This window comes from Etheostoma cragini, chromosome 17 (genome assembly GCF_013103735.1).
Source record: "Etheostoma cragini isolate CJK2018 chromosome 17, CSU_Ecrag_1.0, whole genome shotgun sequence".
Taxonomy (NCBI): Eukaryota; Metazoa; Chordata; class Actinopteri; order Perciformes; family Percidae; genus Etheostoma; species Etheostoma cragini.
This window is the reverse complement of record NC_048423.1, coordinates 9,008,096-9,031,569: the sequence shown is the minus strand read 5'-3', so window position 1 is coordinate 9,031,569 and position 23,474 is coordinate 9,008,096. Positions and strand designations below refer to the sequence as shown.

Below are 23,474 nucleotides of genomic sequence, written 5' to 3'. Positions count from 1 at the left end.
ACAAGTTTTTCCAGACATGGCCTAATTTTAGAAACTTTCTTTCAGAGTGTGTGCGTGTTGCTATAACAGAAATGCAATAACTGCTCAAAGTTATGGGTGTACGGAGGAAGTGTCTGAGTCTTACCATTTGGATGTTTATTTTAATAACTCTTCATCTGAGTGTGACCTTTGACATCGCTGGGTGCTCTCTTTGGCAGGGGGCCGTCCCGTGGGTGTGGTTCAGTGGTTGCAGAAAGCTCAGGAAATGAATGTTTTATCAGCCTGTGCAAAGACAACAACAACAACAGCGTAGTGGGGAGGAAAAGAGAAATCTCTAAATTTAACTCATCATCTGCTGCCAACTCAAATAAAATCATCAGAGGACAGTTTCCTGTTGGTTTCTCTTCCAAAACATCTTGATTGTCATTAGATGGATAATATCCATTTTTATTGAGAACATAAATACTAGAGATGTGTAACAGATATTACAGCAGAGCTTTTTGAGCTGGAATCTGCATAAAAAGTGAACATATTTCACTCTCTAGGTGTTTCTTGATGAGGTTTTAAGTACTAACTGCATCAGGACTGACCTATCATGTGCATACATCCCACATAAACAGTTTGAACATTTATCTTCATTATGCATTTGTTGCTATAGTCACATTTGTAGCTTACTGCCTATAGTATGTAATTACCTTGAATTTCTATCTTTTCCACAGCATTAGCATGCACTCTTCTCTTCAGATGCCTGATGTATTCAGGAGGTACAGAAAGAGGGAGAGCAGCACATCCTACTCACTCACTGTTAGAGAGTATGTGGGAGGAGGTGATAGTGGGCAAGCAATCACTGTGTGCAATGTCCTCCTCGACAGCGAAATTCAGAAACATGAAGCATGTTCAATTTGCAGAGGAAAATAATGCCTGACAGGAGACTGCTGCAGTTTTTCTACATTTATGGTTAGATCCAGATTTGCAAGTTATTCCTGCTTATTAAAACATTTAGTAACATCTTCAATACTAAGCTTGTCCCTCCCTTTTCTTTTCGTTTGGTCCAGTACCAATTTATAGCTTGGTCTCCAGAACCTCCTCTGACAAGTTTCCTTGCTTTCCTTTGAGAATAGGCAGCCGCGGTCAGAGCCGAGGAGATCAGAGGCAAAGCAGAAGTTGACTATCTTCTGGGAGATCAGATGACCCTCTTGCAAGTGATAATGTAAACAGCTAGCAACTGCTGGAATCGTGGGAGTTTGAAAAAAACCTGAAGAATTATCCTGCAGGATAAAAACTACCAACACCGTGAGTATTTTTTTTACATTTTTACCCATTGTAGCTGGTGTTGGCTGGAGCTACGAACAAAGCACATTTTGTGATCTGTGGGCTTTGAAGCTTTGGGCGAGTAAGAGGTTATGTTCAATACGCTGATAGCAGATAAAGGACAGTTTATGTGATACTTGTTTTTGTGAAGCAATTTCCAAAACATCAAGACATGGTGTACATGGTTTCTGTGCATTTACTTTTTCTGCATTAAAATTGATTTACTTTGACAGCATTCTCTAGCTTTAACGTTGTTGGAGATCTTCATTGCTAAACAGGCCCGTCTGCATCTGCAATGTCAACTCCAGCTGCAGAGGCTTCAAACAGCTGCTTTCAATTAATGTCACCCTGTAGAAACATTACTCTGAACAAGCATTTGTTGACTTTAGATGTGGGGCTGAGGCAGAACCAGGATTTCGTAATATGTGTGCCTGGTGATGTGAGTTATAGACAGCCATTAAACTGAAAAGGCAGGTCGTGACCCAAACCCTTTCACCCCTGCAATGGATTGTTCCTGTTCACATTTTCCATTTAATGAATATTACGTTAGATTAAGTTTTATGATGTCATTAGCTTCTTGCCCAGTGAATTTCATACTAAATGGCATGCTTTTAGTGCAATAAATTTGGAAAATTTTTGGTTTGTAGAAAATGTTAGGTTTTTGCATGAATGTTTACAGAAGTTTTACAGAATTAAAAAAATGAAAATCAAGCCTTCATTTTCTCAGAGTGTTGGTTGTGACAACATAAAAGGGATCTTTTAGCCAGACTGCTACTGTCAGGTTCATAACACTTTACCTTACTAAATAATGACGGTCAAGCAAGAAAACGAGACTCAGAAGGCAAATGAGCAGTTAATTGACAGTTGCAAAAGGGAAGCTACCACAAGAGCAGCCTTTCCGCAGCGCAGCTCTAGTGGAAACTTCAACAATTTCTCTGCAGCTCTGTCCCTTTATTCAAACACACACAGAAGATTCACAGACACCGACATGGCTTGAAAGAAACATGGTATTGTTAAATGTGCATATAATAATAAGCATGAACGTTATAAATGAAAGTCATAATATTTTAAGACACTACTGCAGAGAAATATGAAATAAAAGACTTATAAAAATGAATTTCTCTGTCAGCTACTACAGCCCTAAGTTAAAGTCACAAGCTACAGGCACAAGCTAACCACTAGATCTCCACAATAAACAATCAAAGTAGGGAATACACCACCTCATCCACTTAGATAAACAAAGCATATCTCTATCCACATGCAACATGTGTGTGTGTGTGTATGTGTGTGTGTGTTTACATACATGTGTATGCCTATGCGGTTCTACACCCAAAAGCTGTAACAATGTAAATAGTTTCAAGTTCAAAGTATGCTCTGTTGTTGCCACCCACCCTGCTGTGGGAGTGTAGCAGGACCATTTTAGCAAGTTGTGCAGAGATATATTCTGTGTGAAGTTCTGAAGTAACAATGCTATTGTTTTGTGGCAGGAATTTAAAAAAAAAACTCTTCTCTCTCCAACCTTAATTGCAAGGTTGACGCAAGAGCTTTGTGTGCAAGTCTGGCTTCATGAAAATTTGCATTTTAATGTACAGTAGTCCTAGAAAACTACTGTAGGAAAATTCTTGTTTCCAGTCAAGGACATTCAGCTACATCCCTCTCAGTAACCTTTGATTGTGATTTGGAAATAGACTATTCCCAGGAGTTAGACTTTATGGACATTTACATAATGCTCTGATCTGTTATTTAAATCCAAATGTCCATCAAGTTAGACAGTGACTTTCAAAAACACCAAGAGACAGATACAGAATACACAGGAATGGAATACTTCAAAAGCGTTTAAATATTTGGATTTTGAAATCAAAACTAGGCTTCCTAGATAATTTATTATTTGGCTTGCACTCAGATGAAGGGTTAGGTTGAGTTAGTATAAAAAGTCCCCAGCAATGGCCAAAGTATAACTACCACAAATGGTTATCAGGAAGATGGGTTGCAAAACTCTGAACGCTTATGGGCAATATTTCAAAGATGTCTGTAGTTGGAAAGGAAACAGTTGTAAATTCAATCTTCTTGGAAATCAATACATAATGGCTTTGATAAATGAGGGAAAACAATGACTCTTTCCTTTGTGGTCTAATTACAAGGAAGAACAATCAGTCAAGGAGGCAGAATTACTGTGTTATATTTGCTACTTCTCATTGTATTTCCATGAACTGGTAGCGGGTTCCTTCTTTTTAAATGCATTTTGCAGATAACAGCTTCTTGTCAGTAAACCATTCACCAAATCCTTCAGACAAGAGACAGCATAAGCATCAGTTACCCTGGCAACCATGCTGGGAACAGGCCAGAGACAAAGATGTCATCTCCACACACCCCCCAACACCTCCACATCAATCGTGATAAAAATGTACATCTGCTGCTCTGAATGTTGCAGTATTTTCTGAGTGGTCCCAATAAACCTTGGTGATGATTTTGTCATTCTATTCATATATTGTTCCCAATAACAAAGATCCACTGAAGAATTCTTGTCCTGCAGTACTTTGGTGTCATCTGCAGTACCTGCTGAGAATACAATCCGAATTTAGACCGTCATGCGTCAGCTTGAAGATGACACTACAGATTCTAGGGAAAGAGAAAAACTTTTCATTCCACAGAATTTAACCGCTGCATGAGATTTATTACCCTAGCTGTAACAGTTGACTTGAATAAGTCATTGTAATAATATCCAATGAACCAAACACTGTCACCTAAAGTCTTCTATGATGTAGTCCAGTATTAATACTACAAATCATAAGTTATAATCACTGTTGTAATTATTATTAATGACGTGAGACTAGAACAGCCCAAAGCTATCAAAGGATTATGGGAAAAAATTAGGCAAAAAAAATAACGTAATGCTGTTTGAGTTTTGCATAGAGCTTGCAATATTTACTGTGCCAACCTCACAATTGTTATGGATCAACTGGGAGATTAAAAATAAGTATGTAGAAAAAGTAAATGAAGTAAAATATTTAAAGTGTAAATTCAACAGTCTGACACACAAAGATGAATTTGTTTGTCACAAGGAGTACTACTCAACCTGTGAAAGACGTCTTGTGTTGCTCTGCAAGAGCATTTGTCAAATGAACCCAAATATGTCATTATGTCATTGTGACATTGTGATCAGGATGATCTCACATTGGGCATGGAGACAACTCATGTATAAGCGTTTACAAAGGCTGCTTTTCAAACTTGGGGGAGTTTGAAAGACATACATGTTTACCAGGCAGACAGGGTCTAATTAAACACACCGTTGAGTTGTATTATGGGAAATGTAGGATCCAGGATTTTTGGAGCTTAAAACCATACTGTGGACTAAAAGTCAAAGAGTCTGACTGGATCTCTAACAAGTGTATAGCCAATGACACAATTAATGATATTTAAAAGAAATAAAATAAAAATCCCATTATAATGTTAAATCTTGAATTGCTTTTAATTGTCTTGTTTTCCACTGCTGAATAATTTCAGAACGTTCTACCTACTTGCTACTTACAATTCATGCAAACACTTACATAAATAATGTTACTCTACCAATTTGAAACGTTGACAACAGTGCCGACCGTGTCATGAGCCATCAGCTCAGTGGCCTCCTCTACATTCTCCCTATCTTGGACAATTCATAGGCTATATCATGTACTTGTCAAAAGACAAATATCCGAGATTCAGAGAACCTAGATAAAGCAGAAGCCTCTGTGCCGTTATAAACATTACCTCAAACCCATGAGATTTCCAGCTCAAATGTTGTAGTATGCATCCCTACCTTCTCGGTACGTGCTCTGCCTGCCACAATGTGGTTGAACCAAAGTTCGGAACTGGTCATTATTCTTTGTAGTAATGTCTCTCTCACATGTTTGGCTGTGGATCCAGGCAACATTTGTGTGTCTGCATGTGGGGGTTATTTGGAAAGTTATTTGGGAGGTTATAGTTGGTTTGTGACAAGACAAAGGTGCGCTTTTTATCTGTGGACATCATGACCCTGAGTAGTAATCTGTATGAATGAGACGTTGACTAATAACATCTGACATTTGGTCAATGCTTCCAAGATAGACTGCCATCACTGAAAAGTTCAAATAGTCAGCAAGAATGCGGGGGCTGGCGGGTGGGAGGATGTTGTGTGTGTGTTTAGTGCGTCTGTGTGTGCAGACATTTAAGCTTGTATGTGGTTTCGGTGGGAGCTCTGCCAGAAAACAGGGAGGCAGGGTTTCAGGGTTTCAGGGTTCACACAGCTCTGGAGTCAGAAAGTTCTGCTTTTCATTACATCAACCAATATGTCCACATATCTGCTCCGCCTCCCAGACTCCACTCTGTTTCCTGGCATTGTTATGTCAGTCAGTGATCCAATCCTTCTCTCTCTTACTTCTTAAATCTTGATATTGGTGTGGGTGTGTCTGATTGTGTGTGTGATTAAAGGGGTAATAACTCTGAGAGCCAGTGCTGAGAAAATGAGAGATTCCAGAGTTGCCTTCACTATTTGAATTTTGCTAGAATACTCTGTGGAGAGACTGGCCAGCACAGCAGAATAGAGTTGAGAGGTGTAAAGGAGAGAGAAGGGATCCCTGCTCTCTTAGCAGGATAACTCTGCACAGTTTCCCATTTGCTTTCGTATTTCCCTTTCACAGTAAGAAAGCCAAATTAATTCACTTGAAGAAAAACAGCATGCAGGTATTTTCTCATACCTCGCATGAGGCTCCATTAGCAGTCCTGTGTTATTATCACCATATTATCAATTGATGACCTTATGTGCTATTTGACTCCCATGAAAGCATAGACCGCAGATTCCGTGATAACCATTTTACTGTTTTAAGCAACAAAGTGGTATATAAATATACAATTTGTCTGATATAATTCAGTGTGATGCACATTTAGCAAATTAATTAAACAAACAATTATTAATGTATGTGGCACATGAAAGTGATCAGAATACATTACGTTTGCAGAAGTGGGATTAAGTGTAGGCCTAATTTTAATAAAAGAATCAGAAATGGTAGGCTACAGTCATTCCTCCTAGAGACAACATCTGTGTTTAAATTTATTTTCTGAGAGCAAATATCCTTTGTTTTGGAAAACCTTAATGGCACTCGCTTTTTGAGGGAAGCACTTGTTCTGGCTTTGAAGTGCTGTGTTATGGCTTGGCCATATAGCTACGATAAAACCTCTATTCAGGGGCTGTGGTTACACACGAGCCTGTCGGTTGTTTATGAAATAAAGTGGTAGGCTACAACTTAGTGAATCACATACATAGACATAGAAAGATTTAAAAAAAATAATAATTCCAAACTCTGCTTCAAACTGTAGCAACTTATAAAAAGGTTCACACAGGGGTAAAAAGGTCGCTAAACTAGAGCTACAGCGTGGTTGTAAAGAAGAGCCTGAAAAGCTAAACTGATCCTGAGTGGCCATCCCTTTGTCCCGCTGCATACATAAGGCCGATAGTGGGTGGATAAGTGAAGTCACATGGTCACTAACTTTTCCTTTTTCCCACACAAACACACCCACATCCTCCTCCATGCCCCACTCTTCACTCTTCTTCATCTCACTAGTACTCACCCGCGGCAGGCAGTCGGCTCCGTCTGGTTACTGTAGCTACACCAAGTTGCGCTCTTTCCCACCATGTAGCTAGCTATCCGATTTGGGAGTAACATCCGTCTGGTTTATTCACATTTCTGGACCCTCTGTCGGAGACATTCAACATCACATCGCCCGGAGTCAGTTACTTTACGAACTGAGCACTTTGTTACAGGTAATTTTCAACTTACAGTAACAGTTTTCTCCTCGTGGGTTTGTGTTTGCTTTGTTTTCATGGAGCCTGTACAAGTATTATAGTGTAGCATTGGCTAGTATATCCCCTTCCCGCGTTACTTTTCGTAAATGGTTTAAAGTTGTAATTTGACGCCATGCATCGCGCGCTCTGGATAAGAGCCAGCTACTAAACCCTCAGTAAAAGTTTACATTCGGTTTGGTGTAGTGAACGGTTTAATTTGCAGGCCTAATGTAATGCAGTCCTGGCTGAATCTCTTGTGTCCCTCCACCCCCACATCCAGGTACCACAGCAGCACTAAAGGTGCTAACTGCTATTCAAGACGGCCAATTTACATGAGTCCTACCTTTGTTTACTAATGGAAATGTTTTATAGCTGTTGGCTGAACGATAGAAGTGTCTGCTTTCATCTCACACTTTATTTGAGTTGGCCTGCATGTGTGTAGAGAAGAAAAGAGAGAGACAGTGAACTTTTCCGACCCTCAAAGTAATAGAAAATAAATTCTTGTGAGAATAAGAGTTTCTGTGAGTTTAAGACATTCCCATTTATTGTTGTTATTGAACTGTACTTCTGTGAAAGTACCTTCATTATGTTCACAACAGCAACCTTTATTGCACATCAACAGCTTTGTACTCACAAAGCGGCATCCATAATATAACAATGTCCTCCACACTTTTGTCTCCATCTCTGTAATTACATGAGTCACCACGGCACCCATACAGTGTCTTTTCTGTTAAAACACCCATTGGCTTGACAGCCTGAATGTAAAGTAAGCTGTGATGTTTCATCCTCTCTTACAGATTCCAGAGGAAGACTAGGAGGTCATTTAGCAAAGACATGAGTCTGGTGGAGCTGAGGCAGATGGCGGGGTCTCTCACCCTGTCCCTGTCCAGCAACGACCCCAAGGAGCGCTACTTTGACCGCAATGACGAGAGTGACTCAGAGTATCTCCGCAGCAGGAATATGTCGCCAGACCTGAGGCAGGACTTCAGCATGATGGAGCAGAAGAAGAGGGTTACCCAGATCCTGCAGAGTCCGGTATGTAGCCCTCAGCAACATATAAGTGTCCTTCTACACACAAGCATTCAGAGTCTATGAGTAATAAACTAGTCTTTTTAAAGCTGGAGATGCATTCCGTACCTTCACTTCAAGACTGACTGAAATGCATTATTTTTTCTTGTTTATGTAAAGGCCAATTCATACACTCTGCTTGGCTCAAACATGGGTTTAGCTGTGTGTTTACCCTGCAGCTATAATGAAATCTGGTACTGTGGCAGATAAACTTCCATCTGTATGTGTGTTTACATATTGAAATCAGTTTCATCTTGTTGGTGTTTTACCAGTGTTATTACACGTTTACTAACCAATTATTTCTATAGTAAGAATAGGCTGAATATTCTAATACATTTATTACATACTTAATATAAACAATATCTGTATTGTAAGCTAGAGCTGATGATCAGGCAAAACAAGAAATTTAAAGGCAATTTTCACAATTTTTATACATTTAATAGCTTAAACCATGAACAGATAATGAAACTAATTTTAGTTGTAGCCCTAATTGAAGCATTTCAGTCTGCACACATATTCAGTTGCAATGATTACCTCAGAAACAGAGCAGTGCATTCTGGTTCAATGAAGTATAAGGATGCTCCTTGTATCATAGAAGTGCATTGAAATAAGACAAGCCCACACTCATCTGCGATTGCATAACAAGTGGAGCTCATCTCATCACCATGGGAACCGTGGTGGGATGAAGCAGAATGCTGGAGCTTAGCTGCAGCACAAAGGAAAAAAAGTGCTTTTTCAAGACTCACAGATTGATTGGGAGGTTTAATGCGATCCCCCTGCTTCTAGTCGAGCCCTTTTCACAGACATACAAGAGGTTTCTTGTGGTCTTTGGTGATTTGATTTGTGTACAGATGTAATAAGCATGCTGTGCTCCCTGACATCCTGAGGTGTTGACATAAGGTTAAGGTTAGGTTGTTAAGAAAGTGTTGCTAGGTTGATGGAGCTTTACCATGAGAACTCCTCATTTTATTTTTTTGTCTACAGGTGTTTAAGGATGAGTTGGAAGGTCTGATTCATGACCAGATGACAAAGGGCAACAACCCTACAGGTCTCCTGGCTCTGAGACAGATTGCTGACCTGGTCATGGCAAACACCTTGGGAGGGGCTGGCCCCCTGACTTCACCAATCAGTGAGTAGCCGTGTGTCTCTGTTGTTGTCTGTGTGTTCTATCTCCCTTCAGGCCTGACTATCATTCACTGTGTATACTCTGTGTGCATTATGCAAGCTGAATATCTTTATTGTCAGAGACTGAATTGTCAGACTCTTGTGACACTGAACAACCCTGAAACAGCAGAAAGGCAGAAAGCTGTTGACAGCATTCTTCATTGTCAGTTTTTCTATTAAGTAACCCTCATGACCAGTCTTGGTCATGAATTACAGCAGTTTGCAATGCTAATTATGTTAGCCTTTCCTCTTCGCTTTACATTTCTGTGGAGGTCACAGAGCACTCAAAACTGGCATTTTGAAAAAAGTTTGATTATCAAAACCATATGTTTGGGAAACATCTACGCCGCTGTAGGAAATGGCAATGAGGTCGCATGGGCAGATGTGCTCTTTTAAAAAGCTAAAGTGGCTGTAAAAGATAGGGTTCTGTATCATTACATTCCCTTATATGGTGTTAAAGCCTGAAATACACGTTTGGAATTCTGAGAAAGGCCTTATTCAAGCTTCAGCTGTAGAGACTAGACTCTCTTTCCTATGTTTTAACTTTTTGTGAAAGCAAACCATGTAAACAACCTTGTAGATGTGGGAAAAATTGCAAATTTATGTTGATGATGCATCACCAATTTACTGATGTTATGTCTTGTGGCAGGCGTTGGGATGGTGACTCCAGTCAACGACTTGTATGGCATTGAGTCTCCCTCCTTTGCCAAAGGGGAGAAACAGAGTCGCTGCAGGCTGGCCAGCCTCTACAGGCTTATTGACATCTTCAGCTGGGCTCGTTTTACAAGCTCCTACATTACTGTGAGTACAACTTCACAACTTCTTACTGCTCCACTGCACCTCTGCTTATGTATGCTGCACAAGGTTTGTGTATCTTTATGTGTGCCTCATGTTCTTTGGCTACCAAGAGGCTTAACAGGGAATACCTCATTATTTTCACAGCCTATATATTATTTATGGTTTGGAAAAGTTAGATTTGTGAATATTTACAGCTCCCCAACAGCAAGAACTCATACTGAAATATGTGATGAACGACACCTGCGATGTTGAGGTATAAAGCTCAGATTTTCCCCAAAGACAAAGCCTAGAAAGTACTTCTTATCAACCCACACAATGATTTGAGTTTTCAGAGTGAAGAGTTTTTCTTTGTGGTTCAGAGTTTTCTGTACCCTTGAATTTGGGAAAAGAGTTTCCCTGCTCTGAGTAGCTGTTAACCCAAATAAAAGAACTTTTTGTAGAGTAGAGATATAGTTTTTTGTGATACTGACAATATTTAATTTATAGGGAGAAAAATAGCAAACACTGTTTATATACCATCGTAACATCACAGACAATTTAGAATGTCTGTCTCGTGTTATTGATTACATTAACCTATAACTGTTGATGTTAATGTTTGTTTTAGGTGCGTGTCAATAAAGAGCAGGATCATGTTCTTATTAGTCCACAAGGTCTGTCTTTTGCCGAGGTGACGGCAGCAAATTTGGTAAGCATAATTACTTTGTTACTATTTTTCAATCATGAGTGCAGATTCCTTTGTCATTGAAGTTCATCATAATACACAATTTACGTGTTTAGTTGAAATCAAAATGTATGTTGTTGACAATCCATTGAATGAATACCCTCCAATTTAAAAAGTTAAGAAAGGAATACGTTGTGTAAGTGCAGCAAAAAAAAATAGTTTTTTTTATTTTAATGGGAATGGTCCCTCTGATGGTAATACTGGATGTGTGTTTTCAACATATGTTACAGTTTGTCTGCCAGACTTGTTTTCAACAGAGTTCCTACAGGTTTCTAGATATATCAAACAGTAAACTACAGTGCTCAAATACCATTAGTGTCTCTCTCCATTCTAAAATATTTAATAATAGCGTGAGTTGTCATTTGTCTCCAAAAAATAAGTCTTTAGTCCTACCAAAGACCAAAAACTTTGTATGGAAGAACAAATTAACTGGCATCTGCTCAGATCTAAATTGGGCACTTGCTTTATTAAATGTAAGCACCACTGTAAGGGTATATACATATAAAGGATATGGTAATTATACAACAACATAGATGCTAGTGCAGTGTCCTGTTTATAGAAGGTAGACAATGAAAAAGTAATTTTGCCTTAAATGCACTCTGTGGAGTATTTCACTCCTCAAAGTGCTACGGAGCAATCTTTTATGAGTGGATCCCTGCTTGGTATGTCATGCATTCCCACAAGGACACACATGCACACACACAAGCATGTGGATGACGCGATACACACACACATAGTAATGCTCCAGCAATGACCCAGGAAGTAGGAGAATGCTAGCTAGCTAGCAAACGTGGGTGTAAACGATGGAGGTTCTAAAATATGAAAAGGCCTTGCAAATGTTTTACAAAAAGAAAAACATTCAACACTTTTTTTAGGCCTCAAGGATAGACACAATGTGTTTTTATTAGAAATGAATGAATGTACACCAAAGCTTTGCATGTTTACAAGAAAACTCCACAGGGTACCAGCCTTTAATGGTATTATTTTGGCATCTTCTAAAATAACAATGAGTCAAAGATGGTTCTTCTGTTTCTCTGCCATGTGTAGGTGAAAGTGAACATAATTGGTGAGGTGGTGGACCAGGGTTCTACTGATCTGGGCATCGACCACTTTGGGTTTGCTCCTCATTCCGCCATTTACTCAATGCGCCCTGATGTGAGATGTATCATCCACATACACACCCCGGCTACAGCTGCTGTAAGTACGCTTCAGGAAGATATTAAATGAGCTGCATCTTAATCAAAGTTAAAAAGCTGTTGCTAAATACTTACTTTGCACCAGAAAAAAAGACAGAATTCAAAGCAGCCCCCTGCTACTTATTTTAGATGCCTGTAACACGCTTTTACCATTTCCTTTGAAGTTTGGCTGTAAAATGCACAGCACATGCTGAACATCGCTGTGTAAAGTTTTATTTGTGCCTGATAGCAAAATAATTGCCTCTATTTATGTGCGTCAAAGTCTTACTTGCTTTTAAACCATGTTAACAGATCTCCTCGATGAAATGTGGAATCCTGCCCATATCCCATGAGGCTTTGCTTCTGGGAGACGTGAGCTCTTTTGGTTACCATGGAAGCCTGGGTAATAAAGAGGAGAAAGTGGAGTTTCAGAAAGCTCTGGGCCCTACTGCCAAGGTACTGTCAAACCAAGGGACTCCATTAGTGACCCACTCACTTTCTCATGGGTTAGAGCAGGCTTTCAACTACAGGGTAGAAGTCATGAGTTTATACATTACACTGTATGCACAACTGGTTGTATGTGAGGTTATTTGTACCTTTTGGTTAGTAAATATAAATTAATTTACTGAAGTATGTTATACAAATGTATTACTAAAATGTAACACCTTTTTGTTTTGCTTACCAACTTCAACCAAAAGTATTTTGTCTAAAACTGATCATTTTCTTCAGTGTTTTGGCACTAATACATGAAGGGAACAGCATATTAGAAACACCTTTTAATAGAATAGTTTAAAATGTATTTAAGCATATAAGCTTTAATTGCTGAGAAGATTGATACAACTCTTATATCGGTCATGTTTTTTATTTAATGTACTTTTTTATTTATATTTAGATACTGGAATATTTAATTGTAGGATAATAATCTGTCTGTTCACATTAACAATAAAAAAAAAAAACGGTTTAGAAAAGTGATATCTAAGCTGATCTGTAAAAGAAATCTGGATTTCTTTTAAATGCGTTTACTTTTTTCTCACTTGAAGCTTTGGCCACACTCAATATGATCAGCAGAAAATATGGAAAAGGATAATTGGTCTCCTTTAATGTAATTATAGTCAATTAGCATATCTGGATATGCTGTTAGTATTAGCTCAGCTGGATTTGTTTAGCGTTTCATGTTGATAATGGTGGGCTCAAATCTCTCCTTTGTTTTTCAGATGATGATCCTCAGGAACCATGGGCTGCTTGCTTTGGGAGAAACAGTAGAAGAGGCTTTTCACTATGTGTACCACTCACAGCAAGCTTGTGAAATCCAGGTATAAAAAGCTTGATTTCAATTCTTGATACTACCACTTTCTGGTAATGACATGGAAATGCAGCGATCCGGTCAGAGCAGTTAGTAAGCTTCAGGGAGTATGTTTACATGCACACCAATATTCCAATATGACAATATTTCAAATTTGATCGAGGTCATGCAAACAGAATATTCCAAATAAGGCCTTTTTCATGAATTTAGCATTTTTCAATGAAGACGTGGGATAAGCCGTTATTATTAGTTTTTTTGGTATTAGAGGCATTCTTTAGACATATTGTATATACAGCGCATTCAGAATATGCGTCTCTATCTGGGGTTTTACCTCAGTTTACGGCCTGTTTGCGGCTTACGGTCAACTCTGTCTGTTGCTACGTTTGTTGTACACAAACCAATCAGCCAACAGTTCAAGCAGTAGAGATGCTCGCTCAAAAGAAAAGAAACACAGCTACTTTTAAACATTATGAAAGACTTAAATATTAGCAGGTTTTTAGATATGTGCAAACATATTTTTTCTTTTTTTTTCTTTCTTTTGTTATTGAAGGAATTGCAAAAAACTGCTTATATATTTTTCTGCCAATATATTTTTTATACTTTCAGTTTTTCTTTTTTAATAAACAGGAACAAAATTACCCTCACCCACCCTTTCCATACCACTCTTGGCAGTTGTGTTAACGCTGACCTTTTCAAGGAGGTTGAAGGAATGATTGAGGATAATGGTTTTCCAACAAGTCCACCACCAAACTCTAAAAAAAAATCTGATTTTGCACGGCTACAAATAACCACTAATATTAGTGGACTATTCACTTTCATAAGCTATGTAAATAGTTTATTGGAATATTGTCTTTTTCAGAATAAAGGCAAAAAACTGAACATTATGTGCATGTAAACATAGTCAATGTGGCCGTGATGCACTTTTACACATTTACAAGATAACTTCATGTGTACAAAATGTATATGATCTTTCACATTTCACCTTTTGCAATGTTTTTCATTTCTGCATTTCATTTCTGAAAGAATCAGACTCAGTTGCACATAGCAAAGTATTACTGCAGTGCCTGAAATGGAAGCACAGCAAATGTCTAAAATACAGATTGTTTGAACAAAGCTAAGTCAAATATGTGCCAGAGAGTCCTGTGCACAGTCAGAACCCCGCAGTGTTTCTGAGATACTCCTGTTGCTTTGTGTTGGGGAGACAGTTGGGTTGTTATTTCATCTTCCTGCTGTGTCTGGACTATATTTGTTTTTTTATTGTTTTTGACGCATGTTGATGGCCCATTTGACATATAATTACAATAGTTTTTGAAATAAACATCCTACTGTATCTTGGAAAAGAAAAAAACTTTGGTCAGAAACTTATGTTCCCTGTCTAAGTATGTTTTGACAGTGCAGCATTTTAATTCACACATTAGGGAAAACTGTCTGTAAATTTGCACAGAATCAAGATTTAGCTTGTAACTCCAAAAGCAAAAATTGTGTATACCAGAATAAATGAGTTGTTTTTGTTTAGGTGAATGCTTTGAGGTGTTCAGGTGGCGTGGACGGCCTCGTGCTGCTGGACAGACAGAAGTTTAAACCCCTGACCCAGGGAGTGGCCGCTGCCGGGTTGGTGATGGACAATGAGGTCAAGTGGAAAGTGGGCGAGGCCGAGCTTGAGTCCCTAATGAGGATGCTGGACAACCTGGTACGTGCACCCTGACCTGTGCCTTTTACCCATGATACTTTGAGTTTCCTGTCTCAGCCGCTTCCTCGGGAAGTGTCTGATTAGAGAACACAATGAAACTAGAACTTTTTTTTTTTTTATCTAATCTGAAAAAGATTTGTGTAATTGGATCACAGTGTGTTATGATAGCTGTCAATGTGGGAGCATTTGTTCACTACAATTACAGATACTTGTGTAATTATTGTCAGACCATGTCTGTAGCTAACATGCTGTCTGCTGGTCTTGTTTCACCTTTGCGGTGCTGCGCTACACTTCTCTTAATTTAACCACACTGATAATGACCAGCCCCTCACATGTTCTGTCTGTTTGAGTGTCAGTCTCGCCAACAACTGTGGCTGCAGTGGGCTGCAGCTGTGTTAGCTCTGTGTGATCATAGCCCGCCCCCCCCTCTCGATCATAGCTTCCAGATGGTGAGGCGTGCTGTGGGCAGTCGAGGCCCAACACACACCACACACTCACTCTAGTGTACTCAATTTGGAAATCAAATTTGGCGTTTTTTCCAAGACTGTTGAATATGGCACTGGGGGCAAATGCCAGTACACTCACTGCAGCAAATACAACAACAACAACAACAACAGGAGAGCTATCTGTCCGTGCCAGAGGGTGAAGTGCTAGTTGTGGCGAACGTGATGAATATCTCTGCATGTTTAACTTTTTAGTAGTAGTATGTGTTCCCTCACTGGAAGGAAGTAACAGATCCATGTTCTTTCTACAATTGCTATCTGTTAAACACGCCTATTCCTAAAAAGTGCTACTAATCATTCCAACATTTGGAAACTGGGCTTTGGGTGGCAGTGAACAACACTGTGAATATATGATGGTCTGCTCACACTGTGGTGATCAAAGCTCAAAGCAGGGATCATTTTCAGTGGCAACCATATTGCCTGCGAGAAAATGCCAGTTTCGATTGTAGTGTTGTACTGCCCGCTTCAGACTGCACTCCGCACCCACTGCAAGTTCCCATCCTTTTTTTTAGTTGTCTCTCTCGTCTTTGATGTATTGTTAACAACACACTGCTTTAAAGATAAAAGTTGTAGCTTTTCCCTCTGAAACTGGGCAGATCTGAAAACACGCTGTTTGTATATACAGCACACTTAAATATGTAGAAGCATTGTGTAAGTGGATCTTGGGTGGCTTATGCATCCTTTGAATTTTGTGTCTTTTAACGGTTGGTATTTCTTATTTAATGGGTCTGGCAAAATAAAAATAAAAAAACTGTTCAGTAAGTTTGTTAGAATAATTCTTCCTCTTTGACATTGTAGGGATACAGAACAGGCTACTCTTATAGGAACCCCATCGTCCGTGAAAAACCCCGCTCTAAGAACGACGTAGAGATCCCTGCCACGGTGTCAGCGGTGCCACCGGAGGACAGTGAGCTGGGTCTGCATAGCCCCTTCAAGTTTATGGTGCAGAAACAGCAGAGAGAAAGGACCCGGTGGCTCAACTCACCCAACAGCTACTTGAGGGTCAATGTTCCTGAACATTCGCCCAGCGGGGATGTCAGCCCCAGAACCAAGACCATGGTGCGTTGATTTTCATGTCAAACTGTAATAAGAAATGCAAGAATCTGGTCCTTACTGTTTTTGGCCTCTGAAGGAAATAGTGACATGGTTAGCTGCCATTCCTTTGTATTAGCCTGCCCTCTTGTGGCCAGTTTGATAAATACAGGTTTTCAATCTTAGAGTTCTTTCCCCCAATTTGTACTTTTTCTTTTTCTCAGTGGATGAAGTCTTCACAGCCAGGCAATAGCATCGGCACACCAATAAAGATCGAGGACCCCAACCAGTTTGTCCCACTCAACACTGACCCAACAGAAGTTTTGGATAAGAGGAACCGGGTCAGTTGAAACATCATGTTTTTCACACTACATGCATGTTCTAATTCTCAACACCAAAGATCCACAAAGACTTAATTTCATTTATTCTTACTGCCTGTATTTAGTCATGATAAGACACCCGTTTTTTAAGATCAGACTGATGCTGACCAATATGTTCTGACAAGTAGGGCATTTTCCTAATGAATTAATCTGCCATTTATTTTCTCAGTTAATTGTTTTGTCTCCATCATAATTATATTATTTAATTATCATTTTCCACAGCCCGCTGTTGTATTTAACCACATGCTGAAAACCCCTATACAATTTTGTTTACTGCCATATATGACAAAGAAAAGCAACAAATCCTTAAGTTTGAGGAGCTGGAACCATATATTATATTTAGCATTTTTGCTTGTATAATGAATAAAAAGATTAGTTCATTTTCAAAATTGTTGCCAACTAAACTTATTGACTAACTGTTGCGGCTTCTCTGAAGCATTCCCATACAGTAGAATGGAAGCTGCACTCCATACAGAATTTTGATTGATGTCCACTGTCATTTGCTTTTACATTACATCACCCGCCATTTAGCAAATTACAAGCAGGGGTTAAGTGTCTTGCTCAGGGAAACATTGGTTGATGTATCGCAGTGGGAATTGAACCCAAGCCTTCCACACCAAAGGTATGGGTCACATCCACTGCACCATCACCACCCCTGTGTTTCTGTGCTGTGTTTATAGATGTACAGTATGTCTGACACACTTCATGTTGGTAGGCGTAGCATGGCATTAAGATATTGTATATAATGTAAAAAATTCCTAAACCAAGTTTCATATAATTTTATTTGACAAATGTGTTCAGATAAAAGAACAGCACAGAGGTGACCTGATGACTTCTGGACCAAAATCCCAGTTACTAGCAGGCATTGTTGTGGACACCATAAAAGGCCCAGTGAGTATATTTACCATTTGGAAAAGTTATAGTCAGAGGTGCAACCACACTGCATGGAATTGAATGTGTCACTGTATTTTATTTTTCTCAATTGCTTAAGCACATTTTCAAAATACCAGTTGTTGATGTGCCAAAGAAGCAACTTTTATTCACTGAAAAATGCATTACACACCAGGTGTCTTTTGCCTTGTAATGTCATCATATTCTCTTCTGTCAATCAGGCTTTCATCATTGAGGACGAGGAGCAGACTCGCTCTCTGCCCCCCAACCCTTTCAATGAGCTTACAGAGACGGTGCTTGAAGAATACAAGAGCATGGTAGAAAGGAAGCAGCAAGGCCAAGAAGGTAGTCAAACTGTTTCTTTACCATTACAAAGCCTTAAAGTGCAGCATTGGCTCATTAGAGGCACGGAAAACCTCTACTTAAGTTAATCCCATGCGGTCACAGAGGTCATGAATGAAATTGAGATGGAAAGACAAAGATAATCTGGTAGTTTAGCGGCAATCTCTGACTTCACCAAGCAAGGCCAACAAGAAATAGTTCACTTGAAAGTTAAGGACCTATTAAATGCAGAATTATGAAATCAAATTGAACTTGTTTGACTTTTAAATAAAAAAAGAGGCATTAGACTAGTTTTATATGTTCCACCACATGAAAGCAGTCTAATTACTGCCTAGTCCAAGCAGTTAATTAGTCCAGTCAGAGTGCTTGGTTCCTGCCTGAAGGAAATGTTGGAACTACATTCCCGAAATGAGGATATTTCTGCAAAAATGCCTGCAGGAGAGAAATGATAGTCCGTGGTTTCACTCTTCCCTGAGTTGTGAAGTCAGCTCACATCGGTCTTGTCAAACAACTCGTGTCCTGGTTATTACTCCAGACATGAAGAAATGTGTGTGCAGCGGGGGAAACATTTCTACAGTTCCTTTGTAATAGAGTAGTACCTTGATTTGTCTTTATCTCAGAACACATCATTTATAAAAGATAAATAAAGATTTATAAAATTTAGCAACCTTGTGAAAACCGGCCTAGTGTCTAGTGGCATGGATCTAGAGATGGCAATGCCTGACCTTGCCTTTTCCCTAGCGCCATCACTAGGTGTCGAGTGAAATGTCTTGATGGACTTCCATGAAGTTTAGTTCAGACATTCATTCCCCCTTCTGGATCAAATGTTATCACTTTTGGTGAACACTTAACTTTTCTTCTTGTGGCATCAGCAACTAAACCTCAGTTGCACTTTGTGTTTAGTGCTGATTGGCCAAAGTGAAAAAATACAATTCTGAGCGATATTAAGTTGTTCATCTAGTACGCCTCACATGAACTTTAATCCTTTCACAGAAGATGATGATGCCACTGATGCAGATGAGATGACAACATTTGATGGCTCTACTATCTCCCTCTCCCTCTCTCCCATAATGACGCCAGCTAAAGGTAATCACCAGCTAGTCAATAGGCATTCACTGATTTTATTTGAAAATGTTAGCAATAGCTGCTTGTTATTTTACATTTTATTTCCATCTTGTGTCACATGTAAAAAGCATTGCAATGCATTTCTTATCCACATCCTTCCTCACTGACTTGGTTTCATCTTTTGACAAAGTACCCAATGGGAAAGACTACTTAGAAGAAACAGACGAGGATCTGAGCATGGAGGTATCCAAGCTGAGCGTGAGCACTTTGGAAACGGTGGAAATCTCCATTACATCGAAGACTCGGGAGGCTCAGACCCCGGAGAGCCAAACCAAGTCCCCCAAGAAAAAGAAAAAGAAGTTCCGCACACCGTCATTCTTGAGAAAGAGCAAGAAAAACAAGGATGAGAAAGTAAAAACAGAAGCCTGAGGGCATTTGCTGTAAACAACAATTAGTGTTTTGCGTGGAAAAAACATCAGAATTGCCTTTTTTAATTTTCGGCTTGTTGAAGGGAGGTGAAATGAGAGAAAAGACTATCTTTAAGTCTGAAAGTCTCTCAGGAATGTGGTGTTTTTACACATCTTCCTTCCCTCATTCACAGCTATTATTTCATGTGAAGGTTTTTCCAAGATGTGGCAGAAGATGGTAATATGGGAGTTTTTTTATTCCATGAGAATTCATGATTGACTACTCCTGAAGGGCTCAGTAAAATGAAATCAAATGAAAAGTAAACACAAAACTGCATATACATGGTTGTTATTACCCATGTGTTAATGGGGTTTAAAAAGGAAATCAAAGGTTATGAAAACATCAGATTACAGTTACGTATTTGTGATTTTTTTTCTTCTTTTTGCACAAGTTTATTGTTGAATGTATAGTTAAAGCTAAGAAAATCGTTTTAACAATTTAAAATTTCACAATCACCCTAGTAGTGTAACAGTGGCTGGACATATTAAGATTATACGACGTTCAGCCGAAGGAGTACGAATTGTATCGGAATGTATTCATAGGGATACTATCTTGTAATATATGTTGTTTCATATTATAGGTATTACAATATAGTGTTTGATAGTTACATAAATGATTTGATAGTCTTTACACATTTAATTTCCATACTAACTCTTATAGTAAACATGCTGTGATTGATAATTCAGAAATAATTCATATTGTTTTTACATTTATGTCAGAGGTATTGTTCCCATGGTTGCTGCTTTATTGTAATTGTGACAAGGAATTGACTGTGACTAACACAAAGAGCCCAGTAATGTGATGGTTCTTCCATATGGATGTTTATGAGTTTGACTTTTACAAAACTGACAGAAAATCACAGCTTGTTTGGACGTCGACAATGAAAGTGCCAAGCCTGAATCCCAGAGATGGATGTTTTGATTCATTTTGTCAGTTGATGGTAATATGCTGTGGTAAAGCTTGTCTTCATAGCCACTGTTAGAGTTTGATATAAAGTATATTAGAGGATCATATATTTACATCCCAGTCAATAATGTGAAGGATTTTTGATGATGATGTTTGTATCTTTGTAAATAGTCTGTTTTTTGTGACGTTCCTTTGTTACGCTAAACCAAATGTTAATCAATGAAACATAGAAATGTGACAGTACAATCTAATAACACTATTTTAACACTTATTTTTATTCACCTTAATTAAGCTCCTTTTTTAGTGAACATGCACACGCCCTGTGTTTACAAATTGTATTACTTGCTAATTTGTGTGCCTAGTGCTTGTAGTTTACATTGCTATTTGTGTCACTCTGGTTTCCTTCATGGTGCTTTACATTACAGTCACCTTCCCTCAAAGTCCTGTTCAAATTGCCTTCCATCTGATGTAATAAAAGCTTGGATATGTTTCCATACCTGTTTTATTGCTCTATTGCATATTGGCTAAAAGGTATGTAATATTATCATTTCTCATCTTTATTTAACTATTGTTTCAAACATGCAGGGGTCTTTATGTTGTTGGATAATTATGCATTTATTTCAGTATGATGTGGTGTGAATCTCCAGCTTACTATAACTAAAACTAGACAGGCTCCCCTTTAAAAAAAAAAGAAGACAAAAAAGCAGCGTCCCCCTAAGACAATGCACTCTGTTCAGTAATAATTGACCGTGTGAAGCTGTATAATCAGTCTTCAGCCATTATATGAATGGCCGTTGTCATGGTAATCCACTGAGAGGGGCTTGTGGAGACAAAGAGGGGATTTGGTTTCTCCAACAGGTGTTCAAGTTGGGGGAGTGACAGGTTCTATACCTACACCACCCCCAACCCACACACACCTCTCCTATATGACCTCTCTTCTTTTGAAGATGAGGTCAAAACTAAAGCTAGCATTTAATTGAACATAAAAAAAACAACCAAATAAAAAAAAATAGGAATTAGTTTTCACTAATCAATGGGAATGATAAACAAGCTTTTTCTTAACTTTTGTCTTTTTTCCTACATAAAATGCATGACCACTGCCAGGCTCCAAACATGTTATCTGAACAATCCCTTACAATGTATGGGTGACAAGGCTTAGCACTGAGCTCTTTCGTGTCCTGACACGGAGAAGACGGAGCAGGTGACACACGTCTGGCTACTTGTCCTTCTGCTGTGACCTCGGGGCAAAGTGCACCTATTGTTTTAGAACAACAGGGGATTGCTGCTGCACAGTGCTTCATCTGAGACTATATACCACCAGCATGATGGCGTCAGATTGATAGATAGCTCCTGATTAAAGATATAAATTTTTCCTTTGAATTGCACGGTTGCTGAGATGTGCTATTTATATAAAACTGACATGCCTTGCCTTTCAACAACATCCCACATGCCTTATAGTCTACTCCCTGCTGTGGCCAGTGTGGGATATTTGGCAAATTCTTTCATAAACACACACACACACACACACACACACCAGCATCGTGTGACTTTGCCTCCTCTGTGACAGCCGAGCCACTGGTGTAATCCTCTGGCTTTTCAGATTACTCCAGTTGGGGTTACATTCTACACCAACCTACAGCCTATCAGTGTGCAGCTCGCACAGTCTGCACACAAGCCTAACAGCACAGATGAGCCTTTTCCTGGTGTAAGCCTTTCCATGTTCCCCCACCCACATTGGCATTGGTGTTACATTATGTGGAAGATGCTCTGGTAACAAGACCCTTAATCAAATGGGGGGAAATGGCAGATAAAGTATTCCTAAAACAGGGCTGTATTTTGTTGCGATTTTATAAGAAACCTTTGCATCTTTCCACAAATTTAGTTTCTGCCACTCTGTTTCCGATCAGGACTGTCTGTGTGTGTGTCAGGCCTTGTCAGGCAGCTGAAATAGACTCCATGGGAGGGTGTACTCTCTCACAGGCGTCCGTTACAGGCCTGGCCACATCTGCAGCGGGCCAGCCATCTGCACCCATTGTCTCAGAGGCACAACACAACCCTGCACGCATGGCTAGCCTCGTAAAGGCAGGCCCTTTCCTCTCTGTCCTCCTCCATCCCTCATGGTGTGGTAAAAAAAAGACTTCTTAATTGGTCAAAAGGGGCAGCAGAATTGGAAAATCAAATCAGAAGTTAAACAAATTGCAAAGTTAGTTCTTTTACTTTCAGCATTGTGTAAATTCAGTTGTCCACCAAACTGAAGCAGCCCTTGTTCATTCTGACATTAACTCACTTTATTATGTGCTTGTTATCTCTACGTGAATATAGATTGTTTTAGAACTGGAGAACTATACAAAACAGCCAGAGGAGCCAAGGGGAAAACAAGAGACATTTGGAAAGCCAAAGATAGGTGAAAAAATGATATTATTTCCAAGGCAAATAACCTCAAACTACCTCTAAAACTACATGAATGTATTGTACTTACACACAAGGGGGAAAACTCCTATTACTCATAACATTAAGGAGCAAACAAATCCCTTTAAAGTACAACATCAGGCACCAACCCTTCCCTGTCTCTGAGACCCAGTTGCACAGCTGATTAGACCTGCTACTGTCTACTGCCATTGGTCATGATGCTTTTCACTTTTAAAGTCTTTTCACATACAGTCAGAAAAAGTATGTGTACGTGAATGGCAGCTTTTTGTCATAATTTATCATTATGTTTGTGAAAGTGAAATAAAGCAGCGTTGCTATAAATGAAAGCAGGCCCTTTTTGTGTTATTTGTTATGCAGTATTGATAATGAGGATTTATTATGGCACAGTTGACAATGAATGCAATGTGCATGCGTTAGTGGGAGGGATTATCCACCAAGTAGGGCAAGTGGC

At 39.2% G+C, this 23,474-nt stretch overlaps 1 protein-coding gene across 4 annotated transcripts; it reads left to right on the top strand.

Moving 5' to 3' along the window:
* The first annotated feature begins 819 nt into the window (after positions 1 to 819).
* On the top strand, positions 820 to 21,089 carry add3b (adducin 3 (gamma) b). Of its 4 annotated transcripts, XM_034899101.1 has the most exons (16): positions 820 to 936; positions 1,101 to 1,272; positions 7,885 to 8,122; positions 9,140 to 9,284; positions 9,969 to 10,120; positions 10,722 to 10,802; positions 11,886 to 12,035; positions 12,326 to 12,469; positions 13,228 to 13,326; positions 14,833 to 15,006; positions 16,308 to 16,568; positions 16,766 to 16,882; positions 17,723 to 17,812; positions 18,034 to 18,157; positions 19,148 to 19,240; positions 19,404 to 21,089. In XM_034899101.1, the coding sequence occupies exons 3-16, from the start codon at positions 7,922 to 7,924 to the stop codon at positions 19,646 to 19,648; spliced, it is 2,076 nt and encodes a 691-aa protein (XP_034754992.1). In that variant the 5' UTR covers positions 820 to 936; positions 1,101 to 1,272; positions 7,885 to 7,921; the 3' UTR covers positions 19,649 to 21,089. The 4 variants fall into 4 exon arrangements, with proteins under 4 accessions (XP_034754992.1, XP_034754993.1, XP_034754991.1 ...); XM_034899102.1 differs by having other exon boundaries at positions 878 to 1,272; XM_034899100.1 differs by lacking the exons at positions 820 to 936; positions 1,101 to 1,272 and adding an exon at positions 6,796 to 7,066.
* The last annotated feature ends 2,385 nt before the right edge of the window (positions 21,090 to 23,474 follow it).